Source organism: Catharus ustulatus, chromosome 1 (genome assembly GCF_009819885.2).
Source record: "Catharus ustulatus isolate bCatUst1 chromosome 1, bCatUst1.pri.v2, whole genome shotgun sequence".
NCBI lineage: Eukaryota > Metazoa > Chordata > Aves > Passeriformes > Turdidae > Catharus > Catharus ustulatus.
Genome location: NC_046221.1, coordinates 33,839,233 through 33,861,438, shown reverse-complemented (window position 1 = coordinate 33,861,438; position 22,206 = coordinate 33,839,233). Strand labels below are relative to the sequence as shown.

Sequence of the window (22,206 nt, the reverse complement as noted above, 5' to 3'; positions counted from 1 at the left end):
TACTTACCAGTGGTTCTCCCGCTCTTTTGTGAATTCCAAGGATACGAATAGCATCTACTGGAACAACCTGGTTGTTCACTGAAGAATTATTGACTTCTGGGCTAGAAGGAGGTGAATCGTAACATTTTGAAGCCACAATATCATGCGCTTCCAAGAGTGACTGCAAAGGAACAGAAAAAAAAAAGTTTTAAAAGTAATGAAATAACTGTTTGTGAAAGGATTTAGTGCTGAATAACCACCGAATCTGTCCTTTTGGGACCAGGTCATAATACTCTTACTTTAGATGAAATAAAGCAAAAACAGACACACAAGTGCTCACATGAACTGATAAGCCTATTGCCTTGGCAAATATGCTATCTTGTAAATAAAAATGCTGCTTCTTAAGGAAATATAGGAGAAATATAACTAAAATGGGGAGGAATGTGTGATATTACAAGGGAAGAAGACAGAAAAAGGAGCACCTAAAATAGTCTTCCACCTAATGAGACAGTAACTGAGCAAATGGTTACAGTAAATGAACAACCCACTGCAAAAAATGAAGATAACCCATCATTAGATACTTGTGTTTAATGCAATAAAATCTTCCTCCATGGTAATTTGGATAATGACAGGTATGCAACAATTTCTAGCCATCTGCAGAATAAGTGCTTCCTGCTTGCATAAAGCCAAGGCAGAATTCTAGCACCAAATGAATCCAAGCTGACAGAATTTAATTTCTGGAAGACACCTTAGAGTTAATGGTGTTTTCACCAGTCCACAGACATAAATACAAGTTAGAAGGAGGAGATCCAAATGAATATAATCATGTCTAGAAGACAATGTAATTTAGGCATGAGTTTCTGATACAGGATATCTTAAGATAAAGAAAAATTAACACAATACATACAGGTAAACAAAGATCAAAGTTATGCATTAAGACAGTGGAGACTTTCTGTCTTTCTGTCACCTTCTAGTATAAGGTGTCCCTGCCTGTGTTGGGGGAACTGGAATAAGACGACCTTTAAGGTCCCTTCCAACTCAAGCCATTCTGTGATTCTATGAGAGGACAAGGGACACCTGACAGCCATCATACACAGCAGTCCAAGGTAAAGCATCCTACAGCACAGGGAGTCACACTGACAGATACAGAGAGAGAAGCAGCAAGCAGAGGAGATGCCTACTGGGCCTCCAACTACACAGCTTTGTTTCCAACAGTGACTGGTCAGAAACAGTCTTAAGGCAGATTAGTGACTGTGTCCTGTAAGTAGCTGTAAGGAGAATACACCATGGGACTTTTACTGATACTGACATGCACATGCCAGAGGAAGACAGCGAACTACCAGAAAGCAGAGCAGGCGAGCAAGTAAGAGTAATGATTTGCTATGCAGTCTGCTCCATCCTTCTGTAAGCCACCTCTAAGCTAAAGGCTGTGCAACCACACTAGGTTAGTGCTAAGCTCAGCATGCAAGCCCTCAAAGTGTCACAAACCTGAACAGTCATTTTAATCTGCCCATTACACGATGAACCTGCTGATATTTCAACTTGAGGTTAGAAGGAGGTATTAATTCACCGATTTTGCCCCTTCCATTAAGACTGTAAAGACAGCTGCTTATTGTGGCTGCTCTGATACTGTGGACACAAACCAAATCAAATTAAATAGGAAAAACAATCATTTATTTAAATCAAGCAGCTGTCAGATGGTAGCAATTTCTAATTCTTCGCTATCCAAGACACATCCAATCCAGAAACCAGGAGAATAGATCTATCTGCTAATGTTTGCAAGCAACATATTTTTGGATCTTTCTACAGTTCTAAAATGAAACTAATTTGCATCAGCTACACATTTTTACAGATTAGCATTCATAAAACCAGGTGGATACAGCTATACTAAACTTCCAGTTTCCTTCTGATCAAATGCAAAAGCAAATAGTCCCTGAAGTTTCTGACCACAACCCACTATACTTCTCATGAAGCCTCACACAGCTGTCTGTACAGCTCTCTGCCCTTTAATGGTAATGCAATTTACAGATGATCATCTGATCCACAGTCCAAAAAGCCTACTAAGATAACAGTCTGTGTCATCCTTTTCAAATTAACATGCTCCGTAAAATTCTTCAGTTCTTAAATCTGATCCCATTCCACATTCTGATCCTTTTTAACCACTCAGTTTTATGGATAAGCATGAATTCATACAACTGCAACTTAACCATCTCTCAGTCAGAGGATCTTTTCCCTATTATTCTGAGTCACAGAAGGACTATCAGGGACTGCCCACATCTCTAAAGTGGTTTCTTTGAGAAAAGTGATTCATTCGTTTCCTAAGGCATAGTTACTTTATTACTGTCCCACACCTAACTCTCAGTTCTGAAACTCAAGAATCTGTACCAGTTTTATGAGCCTGTTTCCAGTCAGCCAGGTCATGACCTACAGTCCTAAAGAAGACTTAAGTACAGGCACCCGGCAACAGGGGCCTTGTGTCTGTACACTGCCGCACTACTTGCCAACATTTTATGTCACTAAGTTACTTTCTTATTTTGGGAGCATGGATGAGTGAACTGAGAAATACAGTTACATGAACCTCTCCTGTTTCTTTCTTGTGATATTGGAAAAAGTGATATCCTGTGCTCCTGCAACTCCAGAGCTCCACTGGAATCTGACCTTTCCATACTGGTCCTGGAACACTTATAAAACCAGTGCCAGAGTCTGCAAAACAACATGGACTGATCCACAAACATAGAATGGTTCAAAGTTTCCTCCATACAAAATTTCCTCCTGTAAACAGGATCAGCTGACTATCCACGAATGGACTGCTGTACAAAGGTTCTCTAGAAAAATGCCAATATTGTCAGAATAAGGCATTTAGAAGAACTCCTACAAAGCACAAGAGTTAACACACAATGGATACACACTCCTGTGACAGACAGCATGATACTGTCAAAAAATAATCCGCAAACTTGGAAGATACTGATCTCTTTACAGTAGTTTTCTGTGGCTGTGCATATTTGACAGGTAAAAAAGTAATTTAAAACATAATTGAAAATTCAGTAAATACAGAAACATTAAACATTCAAAACTCTCTACAGTGCTGAAGCCAAGTTCAAACTCAACATTTATTTTTTCCTAAAAAAATTCTCAATACAATCTAAACATGTTCTGAAGCACTGCCTTAAAAATATAATAACTATTTCCTCAATTCTAATCCAAAAGAACAATTAAATTACTAACTGGGGTTTGTGGCAGGAGTGAATACACAAGAGTAGAATGGTTCCATAGTCTTGAATTCAGGACTCCTTTCCTAAAACTTTAGGCCTAGAAGTATCTAAAATATTTCCCTTCCTCTTTTATACACTACATGTGTGCTAGTCTTCCCTGATAACCTTGTTTAAATATTAGAACTTAATAAATGGACTAGAGGCTCCTAATGTTCATGTGAAAATAACACATTTTAAAGCCCTTCTGGAAAACTGAGGAGATATGACCTCAGAAAAATCAAGATGGCTGCTAAGAACAAAGGAATATGCGGGGAAAATAACCCTATATATTAACATCTGTCTAGGATGCAATTTAAGATCACTTTTTCTAAATAAAACATTTTAAAGGTATGATCAGCACTTATAAACCTAACTAGTAGAAGACAATACTTTTCAGATTAAGTATTTTATTGCCAGCAGAAACTAGGATAAATGGTTTGGCTAATTCTTGAAAGGTGAAAGCAACAGAACAAGCTCTCCCAGGAGGAAGCAGAAATGATTCTTCTTGCATGTTTTAACTCTTGTTTCCTCAAGGCAACCTTTCTTGCCACTCCTGTCTGGCAAGATTTTTTACAGCCCTTTCCATGTGCTGCATATGCCAGCTGGCTCTCCAACACATACTGACCTACTGGCTAGCCATCAATACTGTGCAACTCATTAGAACTTTCACACTTTGACCTCTGAAAAATTCAGTTAAAACTGAAAAGGATAAAAAGCAGACAGCATGATAAAAGATGAAATGAAAGGAGAAAGGAGAAAAGAGAGGGAATAATACAGCCATGCGTGCACCTGTACTGCAGAGTGAGTCCTTCCCAAATGCTCTTCTACAAAAATGTGTAGAAAAAATGAAGTCCTGTAATTTGGTTTTTCTAGCACTAGATGATACATTCAAACAAACTACTGCACTGATGCCTTGTATATCACATTTTATACTTGTATGCCAAGGCAGGTTACAATTGTAAGGTGATGCTGTGATAAAGTGGCAACATTCATTTGTAAAATACAAAGTCAGCCTCTAAACCAATTACACACTAGCGTCCGTGAAACTTTAAAAGCATCAGGTTGGGGTGTTCACACTTTTACTGAACTAGAGAAAGGCTGCAAATGACATTTTATATAAATGCCACTGATATTGTGTTTTTCCTTTTTCCATTCATGCAGAATTTGGAATATGCCTCCTTGCACCAAATGAGGCAGAAATGATAGCACTTACTTCTTGAGTATTTATGTAACTTTCTGTTTCCTTTTTGGAGAAGGAGACATACAGCTTTCCCAAGCCTTAAGAAAGGTATTATATCCACGTTTTGGTCTGCAATTTGTCCTAGAAGTTCTTCTAAAGTGGTCATAACTATGATAACAATTAAATAAAAAAACAGTATTTTGGCCTCAGCTGATTTCGTTGCTTGCCTTCACATAGATAATGGAAGTACAAAATTAAGGGCTGAAAATTCTCCCTAATTTTTGACTTCAGGATTGAATCACAGCAGATATACTTCAAAGAAGCAGACAGATGCTTTTGACCATACACAGCAGCCAAAACTTTTCATTGTTTCTGCAAATGAGACTGAATGCCTCACAACAAGCACACAGAGAATAAATTTTAAAAATACAAGTTAAGGCTTCTACAGACTTTTTTTTTTCCAATTAATCCCAATTCTGACAGATTGATGAATAGGCCAGTTCTCCAGGGCAGCATTTAACTATCTTAACCATCTCTTTTTAATTCCTTTCACATTTTTTGTCCTTTTTGTACAATTTAGGTTTTGCAGCAAACAAAATTGCACTGTATTTTTCTTGCATGCCCATGAATCACCAACACTATAGGGAAAGAAGCAGGATATAAGCCATAATCATGACATGAATATTTAAACTGTGTTCCAAGGAAGAGGCAACAAACTACAGAACAGTAAGTCTGATGCTGATACTAAACAAATCAGACTTTTCCATAAAACTCAGAAGGACTGGACAAAACAGATCAAAGGAAAGCATCAACATGGTATAATAAAGGAAGTCATACTTCTCAAATCTAGTCAGATTCCTTGGAAGAGTCACCAAGAATGGCAACAAGGCAGTTAGAGCTGTTAATAGAGATCAATTTCCATAAGGCCTTTGGTAGAAGTCTTTTAAAAAACAAAAATATAACAGGATAAGCAGTAAGGCTTTCAAGTGGAAGAAAATACTGGTTAGAAGCCAGAAAAATTGATGCCAGGAATATAGTATTTTTCGTTTTCAGAATTCATGTCATCAGGTGATTTCCACAGGCATCTAGGCTCAGTTCTATACCTGCCAATATACTGGCATGTCAGATAAATGACCTAGGAAATGGGGATGAGAAGTGAAATGACAGTCTGCTCATGGACTACAACTACTGACTGTAACCTGCAGAGGCAGCTCACGAGCAATAGACTGAGAACAAGGCAAATGAAACTCAACACTGACTGCAAGGGAAAACACAATCCCAGTTTAATATATTAACTGACAGACTCAGAAATGGTATCTCAAAGATGTAAACAATACAAAAACAAACTGAGCCTAACAAGCAATCTACTCTTCCTGAGCCTAGAGGTACTACCTCTTTCCTGACAGGGTGGTCAAACATTGGAATAGGCACCTAAAGAGGTGGTTGATGCCCCATGTCTGTCAGTGCTTAACAGGCATTTGGACAACACCCTTAATAACAGGTTTTAATTCTTCAGTCAGCTCTGAATTGGTCAGGCAGCTGGAGTGGAGGAGCACCGTAAGTCCCTTCTAACTGAACTTTTATCTTCTATTCATGGGCTGTTAAATAGGCAAACCAAATTCTAGGAACTTTTAGGCCATGAGTAGGAAATGCAATGGAAATTATGACACCACTTCAGAAATCCATGCTGTATACAGCTTTGCTTCCCTTCATTTTATTTACTTGACACGGACAGACACAATAAGGTCTCTCAAACCACAAGTAACATGGAAAAGCTGATTAAGAAAAACTTTCTTCCTACACAAGAGGACGGGAATATTAAGTGAAAGTGACAGGAGACAGTCCCAAAACCAAAAGAGCACAGGCTCCGCTCAGATGGGGGATGCCGTGAATGACAGATTTTCATATGGGTTAAAAAAACAACTGAATAAGCTCATGGAAGAGAACCACAGGTGGATGATACTACTTCTCACTCAGCAGTCTGAAAAACAAATCACTATCTTCACAACACATTTTGGAAGGTATCACTGTTGCTTGTCTAGCCTTACAGTCTTCAGTAGATGATTACTGCTGGGACAGGGAAGGAGAACAGAAGAGATGTTTGCTAAATGGATCTTAAACATGCAACTAGGAACACTAACAAAAAATCTGAGCAAAACTGTAGTTTCACATCTGCTCTTTATCAAGCAACAAAAAAGGTACAAGAAAGAGCATAAATACAGACATTCCAGTTCACCAGCTATTTTGGAACTTTTACATTACATGTTTAAGTTGCTTAAGCCTGAACTAATGAAGTATCCGACAACAACATCACATTCTGCCTCTCTGTAGATCTGACCACTGACCAGAAATAAATGTTGAGTTTGTCTTAGTGTTGGCTATTCACAAAGTAATTCTTACCTGATTCTTATTCACCCGAAAATTCTTATTTGATCTGTCTCCTACAAGCCATTTCCAGTTTCCACCCCAAAAATCCTTTTCCCAAGCTTCTCTCTGGCCCTTGCCATCTCTCTCCAGAGATCATTGCTACCACGCCTTTCAAAGTGCAGCACTTCAATTGTTATGCCCTTTTCATCTTTTGATTCATCAACCACTTTGACTTCCAGCTTTATTTTCTCTAACACAGTGGATCACTGTCAGGCCTGTCAGTGCACCAGCTGCTCCTCAGTTCTAATTCTTTTGCATTTTAACTATCAGTTCCTCCAAACTCATCCAGTTCTTTTCAAGTACCAATTTCTACTACGGGATCGAAGACTGATTTGCGCTGGTTTATGCACCAGTAAGTCTCCGAACCAGTTTTGGATTACTTAGCTATGATGTCTTTCAGGACAAGTAACAGCACAAGGGAAGCCAACAACAGGGAGGCAGAGGAATTGTCAGTACTCAGAAGTACTGCCCCCAAAGCTGAGTTCTTGAAGTGATCCCTTTTCCAAGAGGACACAATACAACCAACAGCATTTCCAGTGTTTATCCATGTTAAAACAGTAATATATCTCACTGCTATGTTTGTAAAACATGTAACAGAGAACCTGGGAAAACGTGTGTTTAAACTCATCTATCCCAAAAATGCCTATGACTTCATGCCAAAAGAAGCCCACTTACACTGTGGCAAAAAGTTGTTTACGTTCTTCTACAAAATACCTTTAGCTTAGTAGTAGTCCACTGAAGTAATAAAGTCCACTGAACCCTACCCAGAAAGGCCAGAATCTATGAAGGATTTTCAAACCTTGATCTTCAAGGGTCAGTACAGAAGTTGGTCACAGAAACAGCAAAATGGAAAAACATTTGCTTTTGAAAGCATATGTCAACACTTCACTTAAGCAGAGCAACAGTGAGAGGGATGCAGAGTCTCAGCTTCAGCTGCAGTGCAGATCACATCACAGAAGAATCACATTCATTCACTCTGCAAACTGCACTTCTTACACACGAGTCTGAATACCAACAGCTGAACAGAAATGCACACAATGTTTATGATCAGGAACTGATCATGGGAATGTTATGGATGAAGCAAGCCTTCAGGGAATTTTTATGGAAACTCCAGTCATACAGGAAGTAAAAGTTTGTCCAAGATTTATAACAGGAACTCCAGTAGAATTTAATACAGTGAATAAAGTTATTTTTGAAACTCCATCAAATAATAAAATCATGCTTATTTGTAAGATGGCTTCTGATTTACCTTTTATTTGGAGTAAAATCCTACATATAACAGTTTGCTATAGTTCAGGTTTTGTTTCTTTATTATTCCTAGATGCGTATGTGGACACTGATAAAGCAAGTTGGTAACATACAGTAAAAAGGTGGCACCTGAAAATGAGGCTCCTTGAGTATTCCAACCAATTCTGCAACATTTTCATCCTTATTTACTAAGGGACTGATGTCTTCAAGAATTTCGTTCACCAGCTCCAGGTTGTTGTCACTGACAGCCTCAAGTTTAGAATCTTCCAGCCGCTCGTGAGCCTGTAAGATTAAATACATGAGACTATAATGCAAATAAGTTTCAAGTGGTTCAAATTTATAAACTTTTCAAGTAATTTCTCAGTGCAATCTTCAGCAGAAAAGCCAGAAAAATTATGTATAGGATAACCTGATTTAACTGTTGAAGGATTTTGCATGCTCAACTACCTGACCCAACAAACTTTATAAGCAGTACACACTAGAGAGGCTTGTAAGTCCTTATCTCCTCTATGCTACACACACACCAAGCACTGCTCTATCAACACTACAGCACCTCAGAACCTTTCCTGCTTTGGAATCCTGGACGAGCACACCTTCTAGAAGAAGGGCAAAAAAGGAACTATGGGATCTTTTCAGAGTCTGCAAGAAAAACATTTACCTCAGACTCCTCCCATTCAAACACCTTTTAAACAGCACATTCTACAGAAAAATCTGCCTAACTGAAGGAAATGCTAAAGAACAGTTGGAGTGAAAGGCAGCTAGAGATATCTTGGACTGCCTTAATAGTGTTACTAGGAGAGTGAGTGTTACTTAGCACTAGTGAGGCCACACCTAGAACACTCTGGGCATTCTGGAAAGAGCTCAGTGAAGCTCTTCATCAAATATGAAGAAGGGTCTGGAGCACCTTCCATTCCAGGTAAGGCTGATCAAGCTGGGACTGTTCTGCCTGGAAAAGAGAGGGCTAAGGGCAATCTCATCAATGTGTATATAAGGTATATGATGCAAAAAGGACAGAGACAGCCTGTTTCCAGAGGTGACTGGTGACAGGACAATTATGAAATGAAACTCAGGAAGCTCTGTCTGAACATCAGGAAACACGTTTTCCAGCATGAGGGTGAGTGAGCACTGGCACAGGTTGCCCAGAGAAGATGGGAGTTTCTCTCCTTGGAGATACTCAAAAGCTGTCTGGATGTGGTTCTGGGCAACTATCTCCAGGTGGCCCTGCTTGAGTAGGGAGAGTTGGACCAGATGCCCTCCAGAGGTCCCTTGCAGCCTCAATCATCCCATGATTCTTTGATAACATTTCATCTATTTCTGGAGCTATTCCTGCAGACATAATCCTTTCTGAACTCTACAGATACTGAAATTCATGGAAAGGTAAGTGCTTTGAGCAGGAAGAGAAGCATCTCTGAATGCTTCACTTATTTATTAGAGACAGTATGATAGAATTAGGGAATATGAGGAGACCAAAAATAACTCAGATTCTCAGTTAAAAGTTATTTTCAACACTGTAGCAACAAGAAATTTACAAAGGAGCAGTTACTTCGGCATATAAAAACCAAATACATTATAGGTAAAATTCAGAGTGATCTACATGTACTTCCCATAGATATAATTTGAAGGTATGCAAGCACTTCTGCTGTCCTATTAGTGCTTTAAAACAGACAATAAAATGAAATTTTGCTAAAAGCAGAAAACTTTGCTTCCTGAAATCATTTGAGTTTTAAATTGTACTTTATATCTATTAAATTCTATTTTTGTAGGCCTGTTGACCAAATTATGGAAAGGTTAACTTAACATAAAGGCCTTTCAAACATTCTGCAACACCAACACAAACAAACCAAACAACTGTGATTACAAAGTTATAGGAAGCTCGGCACTTACACACATTCTCCTTTATAAGGGAATGCAATTTTGAACAGAATACATAGAGTAAACAATATCCTTCTTTTAAAGTTTACCTCTCTGAGAGCAAGTAAAAACACAAATTAGTGATTTTCAAACATAACTCAACTGCAAAACCTTTATATGATTAGAGAATATGGGTTACCCTTATTCTCACTCATTGTTTTCAAAAACCACCACTAACACTGAGTGATACAATCTAAACACAAATATCCTCACCCTTCACTCCAAAATCAAGGTCACGATGCCCCATGTCCTGGGGAACCTAAAGTTTAATCACAATCTCTAATCCTGTAATATGTTGAGGAGCAACAAAATATGTAATGGTATGAATAAGTTCAAAAACACACAAACAAATAGGAATACCTAACTTGTAATATTGTGATTCTTTTTTTCATTTCAATTGAACATTTCAGAAACACTGATACTGAATTGAACCTTTCTGTGCATTCAGTATTTATCACACCTGCCAAATGGTTAAATAGTAAGGCTTTTACCTCCAACAATCTGACATCTTAAATACTGGATTAAACACTTAAAGCTTACTCCCAAGATGTTTCCTTGGATAGGCTGGGCATTCACCTGGTCTGCTGTAGGCTGTGCTACAATGCTACAAAAGCAATAGTGTGACAGCAGAAAGAAGATAAAGTTTTGAGGTTTGAAAGAATAGTTAATAATCCAGGAGAATTTTGATATCACAATTCAGTAGCAAAACTGAGGAAAATTCATGCTTGTTCCAAGTTCAACAGCTATTTTCCAACAAGCATACTAATACAAAAGACTAGTTAAGATTGAACACAAACATCAGCACAAGAAAGATATGGAGTTAGGGTTGTTAAGTCCGGAAAAGAAAAGACTCTGGGAAGACCTTACAGTAGTCTTTCAATACTTACAGGGGGCTCACAAGAAAGGTGGGAACAAACTTTTTTTTAGCAGGGCTTTTAGCAAAATGACAGGGCATCACTATTTTAAACTAAAAGAGGGTAGATTGAGACTAGATATATGGAAGAAAAGTTTTAGAATGGGTGTGATAAAACACTGCAATAGGTTGCCATGAAAAGCTGTAGATGCTCCATTCCTGGAAACAATCAAGGTCAGGCTGGACAGGGTCCTGAGCAGCCTGATCTAGTTGAAGATGTCCCTGCTCATTGCAAGGGGGTTAGACAAGGTGACCTTTAAAGGCCACTTCCAATCAAAACTACTCTATGATGATACAAATGTCAGTGACAGGGAAAAACATTTTACAATGATAACAACTAGTTCTCCTTTCTTCTACCACCTACCAAAAAGCAGAAAGGCTCAATAAAAGAGCTCAATAAAAAAAAAATCTGTAATTTTTACCTTATTGTCTTTATTCTATACAGGAAAATGTGAAATTACTGTAACCTAGTTTTAAAAGATCAGCCAAACTGCACTGCAAAATACATGAACTAACTACTATGCTTATTGTTTGCCTTCATTTATGTAAGGACCAAAAGAAAAAAATTAGTTTGGATAGCTTGTGGCACATTTCCCCAAGTTTCTCATAGTCCTTTTGGGCATACTTTACATAATGATTAGTCTTAATAACTGGCTAATAAAGGAAAATGAAAAAGCTTTCGCACTTCTGGCCTCCTTTGAAATGATTCTGCTTAAATAAGGCAACCATCTCAGAGAACTGCTAATTCTGGTAAAACCAACTTTTCTAATAGAAAAGCAAGTTTATGTATTTTTAGGGAAAAATAGATATGTATGTGAATTACATACGCTTCACCAAATGTGTTTTGATCTTATCCTTATTTAGCACTGTTGGTTAAGACTGAGGATTTTTCCAAAATAATTACAAAGAAAATATGAGTGCAGTCACACCATGTGAACACAATTAAAACCCTTAAGCACTCTAGATAAAGCATGTGTACAGTTAAGAATCTGTTTCCATTACAAGCACTTTTTTTTACATCTGCTAGTCATTAAATTCCACCTAATTGTTATTGGCCATTAAAGTACAAATTATTGATAAGGAAAAAAGGCTTTGCAATGAACATTTTCTTCATGAAAGATGAAGAAAATCTTCATTAAAGATAACCTATGCAGCAGATACATAAGGTTGTTACCATGATCAGTAAAAAAATGCTTTTACTTGCTCTAGTAAATTTAGTACACAAATCTTTCCCTCTACAGTCATCTCACCAGCAGATAAGACACTTCCATTACTTCTAAGTTTATTACTGTGCCATGTCTTCAACTTAAAACCAATTTTTTAACAGCTAAACAGAAGTAAATTCTTATATGAATTCTCGTGAGAAGTTTTCCTTTCCAGATTTTTATACTGAACAAAATCCCTCGACAACAATCCTTTAGCTTTACAGAGGATATCATACCTGCCCAGAGGGCACTGCTTTCACGTGTCTATTCCTATTAGAGAGACAACTGTATTTAAGTTAACCGGGTTTTCCTCATGAAAGGAGCTTATTTTTATGAAGTAAGATTAAGAATGAATATAAGTAATGTACAATATCTGACTTAATTTCCTACTGGTAATTTTAATTACAGAGTCCAGAGATTTTTTTGTGAGTATCACCTTACATATTTATAATTGATTGCTACCACCCATACTTTAAAGATTTTCATAACCCAAGAACAAGAACTTTGGGTACTCCATGTTTTAGAGAGCTAACAATCAAAGGTAAAAGCATTAGTCTGAGATCCAGGAAAGGGCATGGAGAGAATATTTGCCTGGCATATCAGAAAGTAGTTTTGAGCTAAAGATGAAAAGAAAACTTTTTTATGCCATGCCATAATGAAGGTGACTGCTCTCACTTTTCATCTCTGGCAAAAATGCTAAAAGTCAGAAGGCATATGGGTTCTGCACACAACAGTGGTTACAAGACTACATTAAAATCAACTGCTTCTAATTTCAAATATTGCATTTCCTTCATAAATAATGTAAGCACATTCTTTCTGTAGTCTCTGAATTCTTCATCTTCCTCTAGATTTTTCTATATAACAACCAACATGCACAGCAATTACACTATACCAACTCTTCACCTTCAAGCTGACCTTCAAGTCTTTTAATAAGACGTACCAACAATGCGTTGTTGATACCTCAACCCACACTCAGTGTTCACACAACAATGTAATAGTTAAAACTTTCCCAGATTCTACTCCAAACAGCAAATTTAAATACCTTAGCAAGTGATCTTACGATAGGGTTTTCCATAATTCCTTTAAGAAAAATCAGGTCTATTTCTTCAGCGCCTGTCGATGTCGGCAGATCGGTAAGGTTGTCTAAGACCTGCTGCATGGCTGCTGACAAAACAAAAACAAAAAGAAAATACTGACCAAAACAGGCTTCCATAAGGAGCAAAAGCTCTGAGAAACACCACAACATTAAAGATGTTAAGCAGTCAAATACATCTACTGACAGCAAGAGGACAAAACAGAAAAAGAACAGTTTATGTGCGTGTGTCTGAAAAACGGAATAAAGGTTGTATCCAATTTGAACCGGCTCAGCACATTCCTTCCAAGATTTGCTACTAAGGACTGGAAAACAAACAAGTATAAACTATGTATAAGGTATGCATAATCTTCCAAATACAATAAAAGCAACTCATTCAGTACTCTTTTCATTTAATCTTTTTCAGAAGACATTTCCTGCCCTCATACACACATAGCAACCCACAAGTTTTACAATGCTTGTAGAGGCAGATGCACTGTTTTAAAAATGAACACGTAGTTCCAAAGCAATTTTTTTTACCAGAAATTTGCTTCCAAGGAAGTTCTCACTGTGGGGACACTTGTGCTCACCCCCAGCAGTCCTTTACATCCAGTCTTGACCCACTGCACTCTGGCACTATGTGCAAATGGTACAGATGCTAACACCAACCTGGTCCCATAACACATTGCAATGGGAAGTACATCCTACAATGAGAAATGCATCCTGCCTGCTCAGTATCCTCAGACGTGCTGAGAGTGAACACTGCTGCCCAAGGAAATGTCAGAAAATGCCACCATCCCAGCTGTCTGGTCCCCTGAAGTCATCAAGGTGAATAAAGAGAATGTGTTCTTGTTCTTGACTTTATTCTTTTAAACTCCTGCCAAGTCATATATGCATGCTCAAACAGACACACACATAGAGGTGTACTAACAGAATCTCCTGTTGAGATTCCCAGTAACCTCAGAAGCCTTGGAACAGCCAGTGCTCTGCAATGCTCTGCATGTTGCAGATTAGTATACATCAAGAGAATTAGAAAAGCCTATATGCCCCTTCTCCCACACAGGAATTTACCCTTAACTTTCCTCACTGCTTTATAATGAAAGCTATTATGAAACTTACACAGTAACAGAACAAATGGCATTTTTCAACACCTACTTTCTGATTGCAATTCTTCCTAGAAAATTCCATCTGAAGAAAAAAATTTCTGGCCATTCTTTCTGTTAAGTGGAACTGACTTTTCAACAAGCAAATCAGCTCATGTGCCACATTTTAACTATAGTAGTGCATGTCAAAAGCCCTGCATTATTTTAAAAGTTATAACCACACTTTTTGTTCCAAAAAAGTGAATTTTCTGTGAAACCATGAGTAGGAGGGAAAATGACACTTTATGCTTTCAGATTTTGAAACAGAATTATTTCTACTTGGTAAAAGACAAAGTCCTGTCAGCAATCACACATTACATAAAGTCCCAAAATTACTGTATAAACAGTCCACAACTTCCCTAGACTAGGTATGTCCTACATCCTTGACTAGTTCAGCTGCAGATGCAACTGCCTTCTTTCACATTTTCTCAATTCCCAGTTTCAGACTCGTGAGTTTTAATGTAATCATGGAAGTTGCAATATCTGCAGAAGCAGACAGATGTTTCTGGCCAATTTACGTCATAGATGCTGCATAATAATGCAAGCGTTAGAATAATAAGCTTTCTTTACATTTTTAACAGTTACATAAATTCTTTTTAAGGGATTTCAGGTTAGTACTTTTTCTCCTACAAATATCAGAGAAAATGTAAAGTTTCTTTGAAGTCACAGCATGCATCCCAACTACCAGTTGTAATTCCAGCACTTGATGGTGACAAAAACATCTATAATAAACACATTCTTCATATTATCTCCATAATATCCTGCCTTAGATCAAACAAAAAAATATAGTCCCTACATAAAAACTTTACCATCAACAAGGAAATGCTAAGAGAAATGTTAAGCTTCAGAAGAATGTCTTCATGCAAGTAGTTAGGGTATTTCTAAATTAATGTTTTACTTAATAAAGGTTTTGCAAACAGCTACCAGAGTATATTATATATAGTATAATTCATTATATTATATTTCATTAGATATATAACCTCCTTAGGTATATTTCAGCATTCTTAGAGAACAGCAACCAGCTTTATCAACACGCAGAGTTCAAGAAATTCACAGAGGTAGACTTGCATTTCAGGTCAAAACCAAAACCAGTTGTTCTCAGAAACGGCTTCCTATAGTTGTGTGTTGATTGCCTTCTTTCATGGCACAGCCATCATGGCAAGAGTTTTCTTAGCTATAAATAGTGTTGCCTCAATATTAGAAAGCAAACAAAAAGGCAGGATAAGGCACCTTTACTCATCCTCTATGGTTTATGTTTGAACACAGCATGAGGCTAAATATTGCCTCAGCATAGATATCTCCTCATCCTAAAGGGAAAATCTTTCTAAGCAGTTGAATAAAAAAATAATGCCTTTAAGTACCGCTTTATTTTAATCAGTTACAATGTTAAGCAAAAAAAAATTAGCATGAGAGAAAGATTAAGCTTCAACAGTATTTGCACCTGCTACCTAGCACATGGTGGGCAGAGGAACATTTATATGCTTCACCATGTTTCACTGCTTTACACTCACCTGGCAGAAAATTCAGAACACGATCAAATGTTATTTGCCAAAAAATCATCAAAAGCATATTCCAACAGGCATTATGTCTTGTCTGCTGGTTTATTTAAAAAGACTAGTCCACAAATGCATGGGTACTTTTTTTGAGGGGACTAGAGTCCCCTCAAAATACTAAAATATTAAAATACTAAAGTATTTGATTTATCTAAAGACTACAGGCAGAGGTCGGAGGAGGAGAAGACACTTTGGGAAATGCATTATTGAACCTCTCCTTCTGTATCTATTCAAGAGGCTTTTGTTTGTTCATTTCTAGTGGAAGAAATATTATATTAGCCAACAACCAACAGGAGATACTTTGTTTCCAGGTTTAATTATAATGATCTTTCAGAATAATGTAGACACATATGGAATTTCAAGTAGCACTCTTTTAAACAATTTCAATTTTTTCTTTCTAGGGTAAAGCCACCTTGGCACTTTTAGAAAAGTATTTTATCTTATTCCTGAGCAGCAGGAATGAAAGCTGAAGATGGAAGTATCTATGTAGGAAAGTTTTACTTAAAAGATCAGGTCCTACCAAGCAAGAACCAGATGGAACTGAGGAGTTTTGATACTACCAAATCTAAACATCCTATCAAAAATTGCCTTTTGAGCTGCACATCTCTTTTCTGGTCAATCTGTCCTCGAAATGTTGATAGAAGTTATTCACTGGGGGGTAGAAAGCCCTATAGAACTTACATTTAAATCAGGCACACTGAAGAACTAAGAACTACATGAACAAACTGCATAAACCACGTTGTCAGAAGTGCTCCTTATCGTTGGGTACTTTGGTGTACAATAAAAAGGAAATGCGTGCTTCTCCTTCAGTGGAAAACTAATTGGGTCCCTCTTCCCTCTCTTGTCCCATCTTTTGCAGGAAAATAATAAGAACATACTGACTTTGAGAGCTCTACCATTCACCTCCCTCTCTCTGAAGACAAGTCTGTTTCTATATTCAAAGACTCATCTGGGGAAAACTTTAAACTCTCATCACAAGACAGAAGGTTTTTGTGAGGACACCATGAGACAGGCAAGGTTGACTACAATGGTTAACAAAACCACCTAGGAACACACACATATTACAAGAAACTCGCTGACAACAGCCTCCAGAAACGCCAGGAGGAACTGGGCAGCACAAACAGACTCTCAGTTGAGGCAAGGTGCTGAAATAAAGGGATTCTTAGGAAATGGTGACAACAGAACTGAGTCTGAGCTGGGGCTCCTAAGAGAAAATGAGATTACAACAGGCCCCTCTTCACTCCAGCCCCTGGCTTTCGTGACAGGGAATACACATAGAATTAATTTCCACAGTCAATTTTCAAAGAACATCTTCATAACTGCAGCAAGTTTAAAGCCTCAAGCAAGACTCAGCAGGAACATATTGGTCTGCTGTATACACACACTGAACAACTTATTCCTACTATACCCATGACCCCACATTCAGGGAAACTAGTTTGTCATTTGAACCCCATTTCAAAATGGGAAAAGGGACAAAGAGATGTTAATTGATCTCTGTGGCAAACAGCATACATCCTGAGGTGTGGGAGTACTGAAATCCCACTTCCTAATGCAAAATTTACTCAGCAGAATTAAATCCTCCTAATTCCCACAGAGTTCTTCAGACAACCAAAGGATGTTTCAAAGGTTTACACACCGTACCTTACAATAGTAAGTTCAGATCAAACAGACATAAAAGATACTCTGATAACTCTTTTCATCTTGTAATTGTAAGAAAAATACAGGTTTTTGCCAAGCCCTCAGCTGTGATTCTTCTACCAAATTTTATTTTATTATTTCTTTCAGTCCCTAATTCTTGTCTACATTAATTCTATGTAGAGGAAAGAGGAAGCATACATTTAAATAAATTTTCCAGATTTGCAGACAGAAGACAAATGTGTCACTCACTAGGGAAAATTAAAGCTTTTCAGAGTGAGTATCTTGCACAGATTTTTTTAGCTCAGTTTCATTTTATTAGTCTCCAAGCTTACAAAGTAACAGGAATGAAAAGAAAATTATGTATAATATATTTAAATAAACATGCATATTTATTTCCACATGGCCTACTCATCTGGATAGAAAGTTATAATAAATACCTCAAGGACTACTGGAGAGGCAGGTACTCCACACAAAGTCTAAAAAGTTAGATTAAAATCTTGTCACATACATAGATTTCAGAAATAATTTCTTCTGTGAGTTAAAACCTTTTCAAGAGGGATATATTGAAGTTTTACAAGAAACACAATAAACTGAGACAAAAGAAGATTAATTTGCAACTTTGTCAGCCCTTAACCAATGACAACACTGTAACTTTTTCCCATTCCTGTTTAAGGTATTTAAATAATGATCATTATGCTTAAATATAAGGTAAGGAAAAAAAAGTTATATTGTGTAGGCCACTTCTCTCCCCAGCCACAAATTATAGCATTTTTGGCAGTCTAGGACAGAGAAAAGGAGTACCTATGAACAAGTTAACATTCTGAAAATACTTTGCAAGTTCATTCACAAACAGGCTATTGACCAAGAACATATGAAAGACTGACAAAGCTGTCTTACTACTGCTAGAGTAAGTTTCAGAAGCCATATTGTAACATAAAAGTCTCTGGGGAAGCACTGTGCAGTAGCACATACTACAATATGTTTGTGTTTTCACAGCCAGCAGCTGCATGCACTGAGCAGGATCACTCTCAGAGCAGCACAGAGCAGCGAGCACTACAAGAGCAGTGGAGCTCTGCAGCTCAGCCCCGCGCTCCTCTGCACATCAGTCACCTGCTCCACACACGCTGCTGCCTGCAGCAGGGAGCAGTGACACCCACACACACACTTTGCACCTCCTGTTTGACAGACACTGCCGAGCAGGGAGTGCTGGGCCAGCCCTGGACAGCCACCTCGACTCAGACATTCCTGGGCAGCATTTCACTGTAACATCACTCAGGCACCTTTTCTAAATGAGACCCCTTCCTCTGCAGTAAACACAGCAGATCTCCTCTAAAAAGACAGTAAGAAGGCTGTTGTCTGCAGCATGAACACTTCACTGACTGCAGAATCACATATGGCAATGAATTTTTAAAGGAAGAAGGAAAAGTTTAATTGATAAGAATGAATGTCCCTCTGGAGATTCAAATTCTGCCCACTGAATTTCTTCACATTGAAAAGAAATAACATAAGCGCTTTAAAAAGTTTATTAATTTTTTTTTTTACTTCATGTTCTCCAAGTCTACTGGCAAGCCAAGATGGAGCTATTTTAACATACCTATAAATAGAAGCTCAAAGCAGTCCCTACCCTTATCAAACATGGCTCAACTATATCATTCATTCCCATTTTTCATGACTGTGAAGGTCACAAAAGTTATAGGGAAGAGCCAACAATCCTTTTCCAGCTTGAACACTGCAGACATACTTCTTGCAGGCTGTGAAGTTTGTCTAAAAAAAGACGAAGCACAAATTTTCTGACGAACAGATGGACCTCACAGCTGCATCTTTTGGGGAAAAAAAAGAGCAATATTTAAAAATTATCTCAGCAAAGATAAAAAGGGAACAAAACATCAAAACTCCCAAACCAGCAGAATTAAAAGGTTAAGTCTTATTTAAATACATATATCATGACCAACAAGATATTGAAGACAGATACACTAAAATCTAGTGTTAAGGAAATTATGTCAGACTTCTCTTTCTTAAAGTATTGCCAAGAAAAATATTTCATAAAGCTCAAAGGCAATTAACTTAACTTGATGCTCACTAACTAAGCTTGATGCTTTGAAGATAAGCCTATGTAAGTGTTGGGTATTACCAAGTTTTCTGACTTTTTTTAATTAGAGGAAGAATGATGCAAGCTTCTGGCACAGATATTATTAACTGAGGAAGGACATACATGCACACACCAGACAAGTATACAGAAAAAAAAAATCTTCAAGCACCATACAGCATAAACCAGAGCACGCACAAGCCAAGCCAACTAGAAGTTATTTAAAAGGCTGAATTTTTTTTTTTTTTGCCTTTTTATTTTTTAGCTAAAGATATTAGGGAAGTATACATTAATGTCATGTAAAGACTACTGTACTTTAAATGAATACTAGGACATGCCCCAGGAGAAATTTCAATTTTGTTGAAGAAAGACTGTACTACTCTTAGTTCTTCAACTACTTTAGTAGTTCAGGCACTGCAGAAGATATTAAACCAGATTTTTATATGAAGGCAAAACATTCTTCGGATGTACTCAAAAGTTACAGCAGAAATTCAACAAAGTTTCAGCATGTATCCTGTACTCCACTCAAGTTATACAACAGGCTGAGCTTATTGCACCCATCCATCATTCTCCCTGCAAACAATAGCTGGATGAAGAAACTTGCATTCTCTGCAGTACCTCCAGTAATTATTGCCGGTTTTTATGAAGTCTAAAACGCCAGCAAAAGAGATGCAACAACCTAAGTACAGTTTTTGAAGTATTGCTTTCTCTAATGTGCACTCTTCCAAATGAATCAAAGCTTTGTACCTGCATTTCTGCCACAGGACTCAGTATTATTTATCTGTTGCAGTACGACAGAGCCTGAAGAAAGCAGGACTGAAAAAATGCTAACATAAGTAAAGACGACAGTTATATAGCACAGGAAGGAGTTACAAACAAACAATCAAAGCCAAACAAATGTAAGAATTGGTTTACTGTACCACTTTTCTTGGTGAAACACTTAAGGGGAAGCCATGCAAAACCATCTACAGTTTTATTCCACTCACAAATTCAGCCTAAGGGTTGCTGGAAATCAATTAAGACTTCTTCCTCAATTAGATCTCTTCTTCACACAAGTAAAAAAATTAGACGTGAAGAGAAAACAATGGACATTCTTCCAAAGGGAAAGCAGACTTCCACTCCAAGAACATGCTTTCATCTTGTTGCAGGTCTCCAATGAACACTGTCATACTGGATAAGGCAAGTTGCATGTTGTGCCCCACTTCTGAGATCAGGCACCCCAGCAGCAACTGGTCCAAGCTCAGCCATCAGCATCTTTTTCCAACCATTTGCACTTTCCTCTAGAACACTGGATATGCATTTTCTCAAAGAAAGCTAAAATTCACAACGATTATAATGTACTCTACTGTCAGTATAAATGTCACGGTTCAGAACATTAGTTACAGAGCTGTTCTGGAGCATGGTTTGTGCACATTTGCAAAAAAGACAAGGTACTTTTCATAAACAAAATTAGCTATTCCACTGTGTAGCAAAGTAACGACACTGCATCTCCAGAGACCTATGATGAATCTGATTACCAAAGATGAGGTTGGTTCCACTGAAGTTTGCATCTCAGGGGTGTCTGCATCCTTGTGTCTGCAGGCACCTAATCACTCAAGAGTATCAGGAGGATAGCAGTAAAAACAATCCACACTTCAGATACCTGGGCATTTCCTTCATCTTGGTTAATATGAAATCTAGATTAAAAAATTCTTTCTGCTTCCTATTCTTAATCCAATTTTTTTTATGTCTAGCAAACAATGTCTCAGTTTTCATTACTCTAACATAAAGAGGGCAATTTTCTGCCCTTTTGAAGGCTTCTCATCTCCTATATCGACTGGGAAAGAAGCAAGCCTGACATAGCTGCCCTGTACCTCTTCCAGTCTGCACCTTTTTTCAATATAGACAGTCAGAAGTGTGGAAAATATATCAGACAAGAGTCTTGTGAGTGCCTTGCATGACACCATTAATACTTCCCTCTCTAATGATACAGACAGATAATGAGATCTATTTTGACCTTCTTACAATTACATCATACTGTCAGCTCAATCTACTGGTCTGTCACAAAACAGTACAAAGGATCACTTTAAACTTCACTCTCCTCCAAAATTAAAAACCGTAACTGAACAAAATGTCCTCTTCCTTCAGTGAAAACACTACATATATATTTTGTCCCACTGCTATTAATCTAGGTTTCAAATTAGTTTTTGGCACTTTGTTTTTGGTCCTCTTTTGCTTTAGTGAAAATGCTTAGGCAAGGGAATGCACGAGAAACCACATATCATCCAGATGCTACTGTTGCTTTTAACACTGCTTCCTTTTACAGCTTCAAGTGTAGGAGACACAGAGGAATTCTAACAATTAAGAATTTTATGATGAAGAGTTCTGATATCAAGTGAAATAATGCTGTATCATAATACATTCTCAGAGTTATTTTATAACAACAGCAGAATGCTTTTTTAAATGAAAGCATCCAAACCCAGCACCTTCAAAATCTGATTGCTCCATTATGATGCAGCCACTTAAAAAACTACACCTCTGCCTTTTTAACAATCACACCCGTATGTCAACATTTCATGCATACACTATTTCAGGCCTTTGTTACTGTGAAGTACTATTGAA

The 22,206-nt window shown here is 37.6% G+C and overlaps 1 protein-coding gene across 5 annotated transcripts in view; it reads right to left on the bottom strand.

The window, feature by feature from the left end:
• Positions 1–22,206, bottom strand: part of PALS2 (protein associated with LIN7 2, MAGUK family member) — a 58,905-nt gene that overhangs the window by 17,958 nt on the left and 18,741 nt on the right. For 2 of the 5 annotated variants that reach the window (XM_033076186.2, XM_033076201.1), the window contains exons 2-4: positions 13,157–13,275; positions 8,215–8,367; positions 8–160 (exon numbers count right to left, since the gene is read on the bottom strand). In XM_033076186.2, coding sequence (XP_032932077.1) covers positions 8–160; positions 8,215–8,367; positions 13,157–13,273 — 423 coding nt within the window. In that variant the 5' untranslated portion in view covers positions 13,274–13,275. Of the gene's footprint in view, positions 1–7; positions 161–1,467; positions 1,715–8,214; positions 8,368–13,156; positions 13,279–19,143; positions 19,311–22,206 lie in introns of those variants that run through there. The other 3 variants (XM_033076181.2, XM_033076192.1, XM_033076210.2) reach the window with 3 other exon arrangements.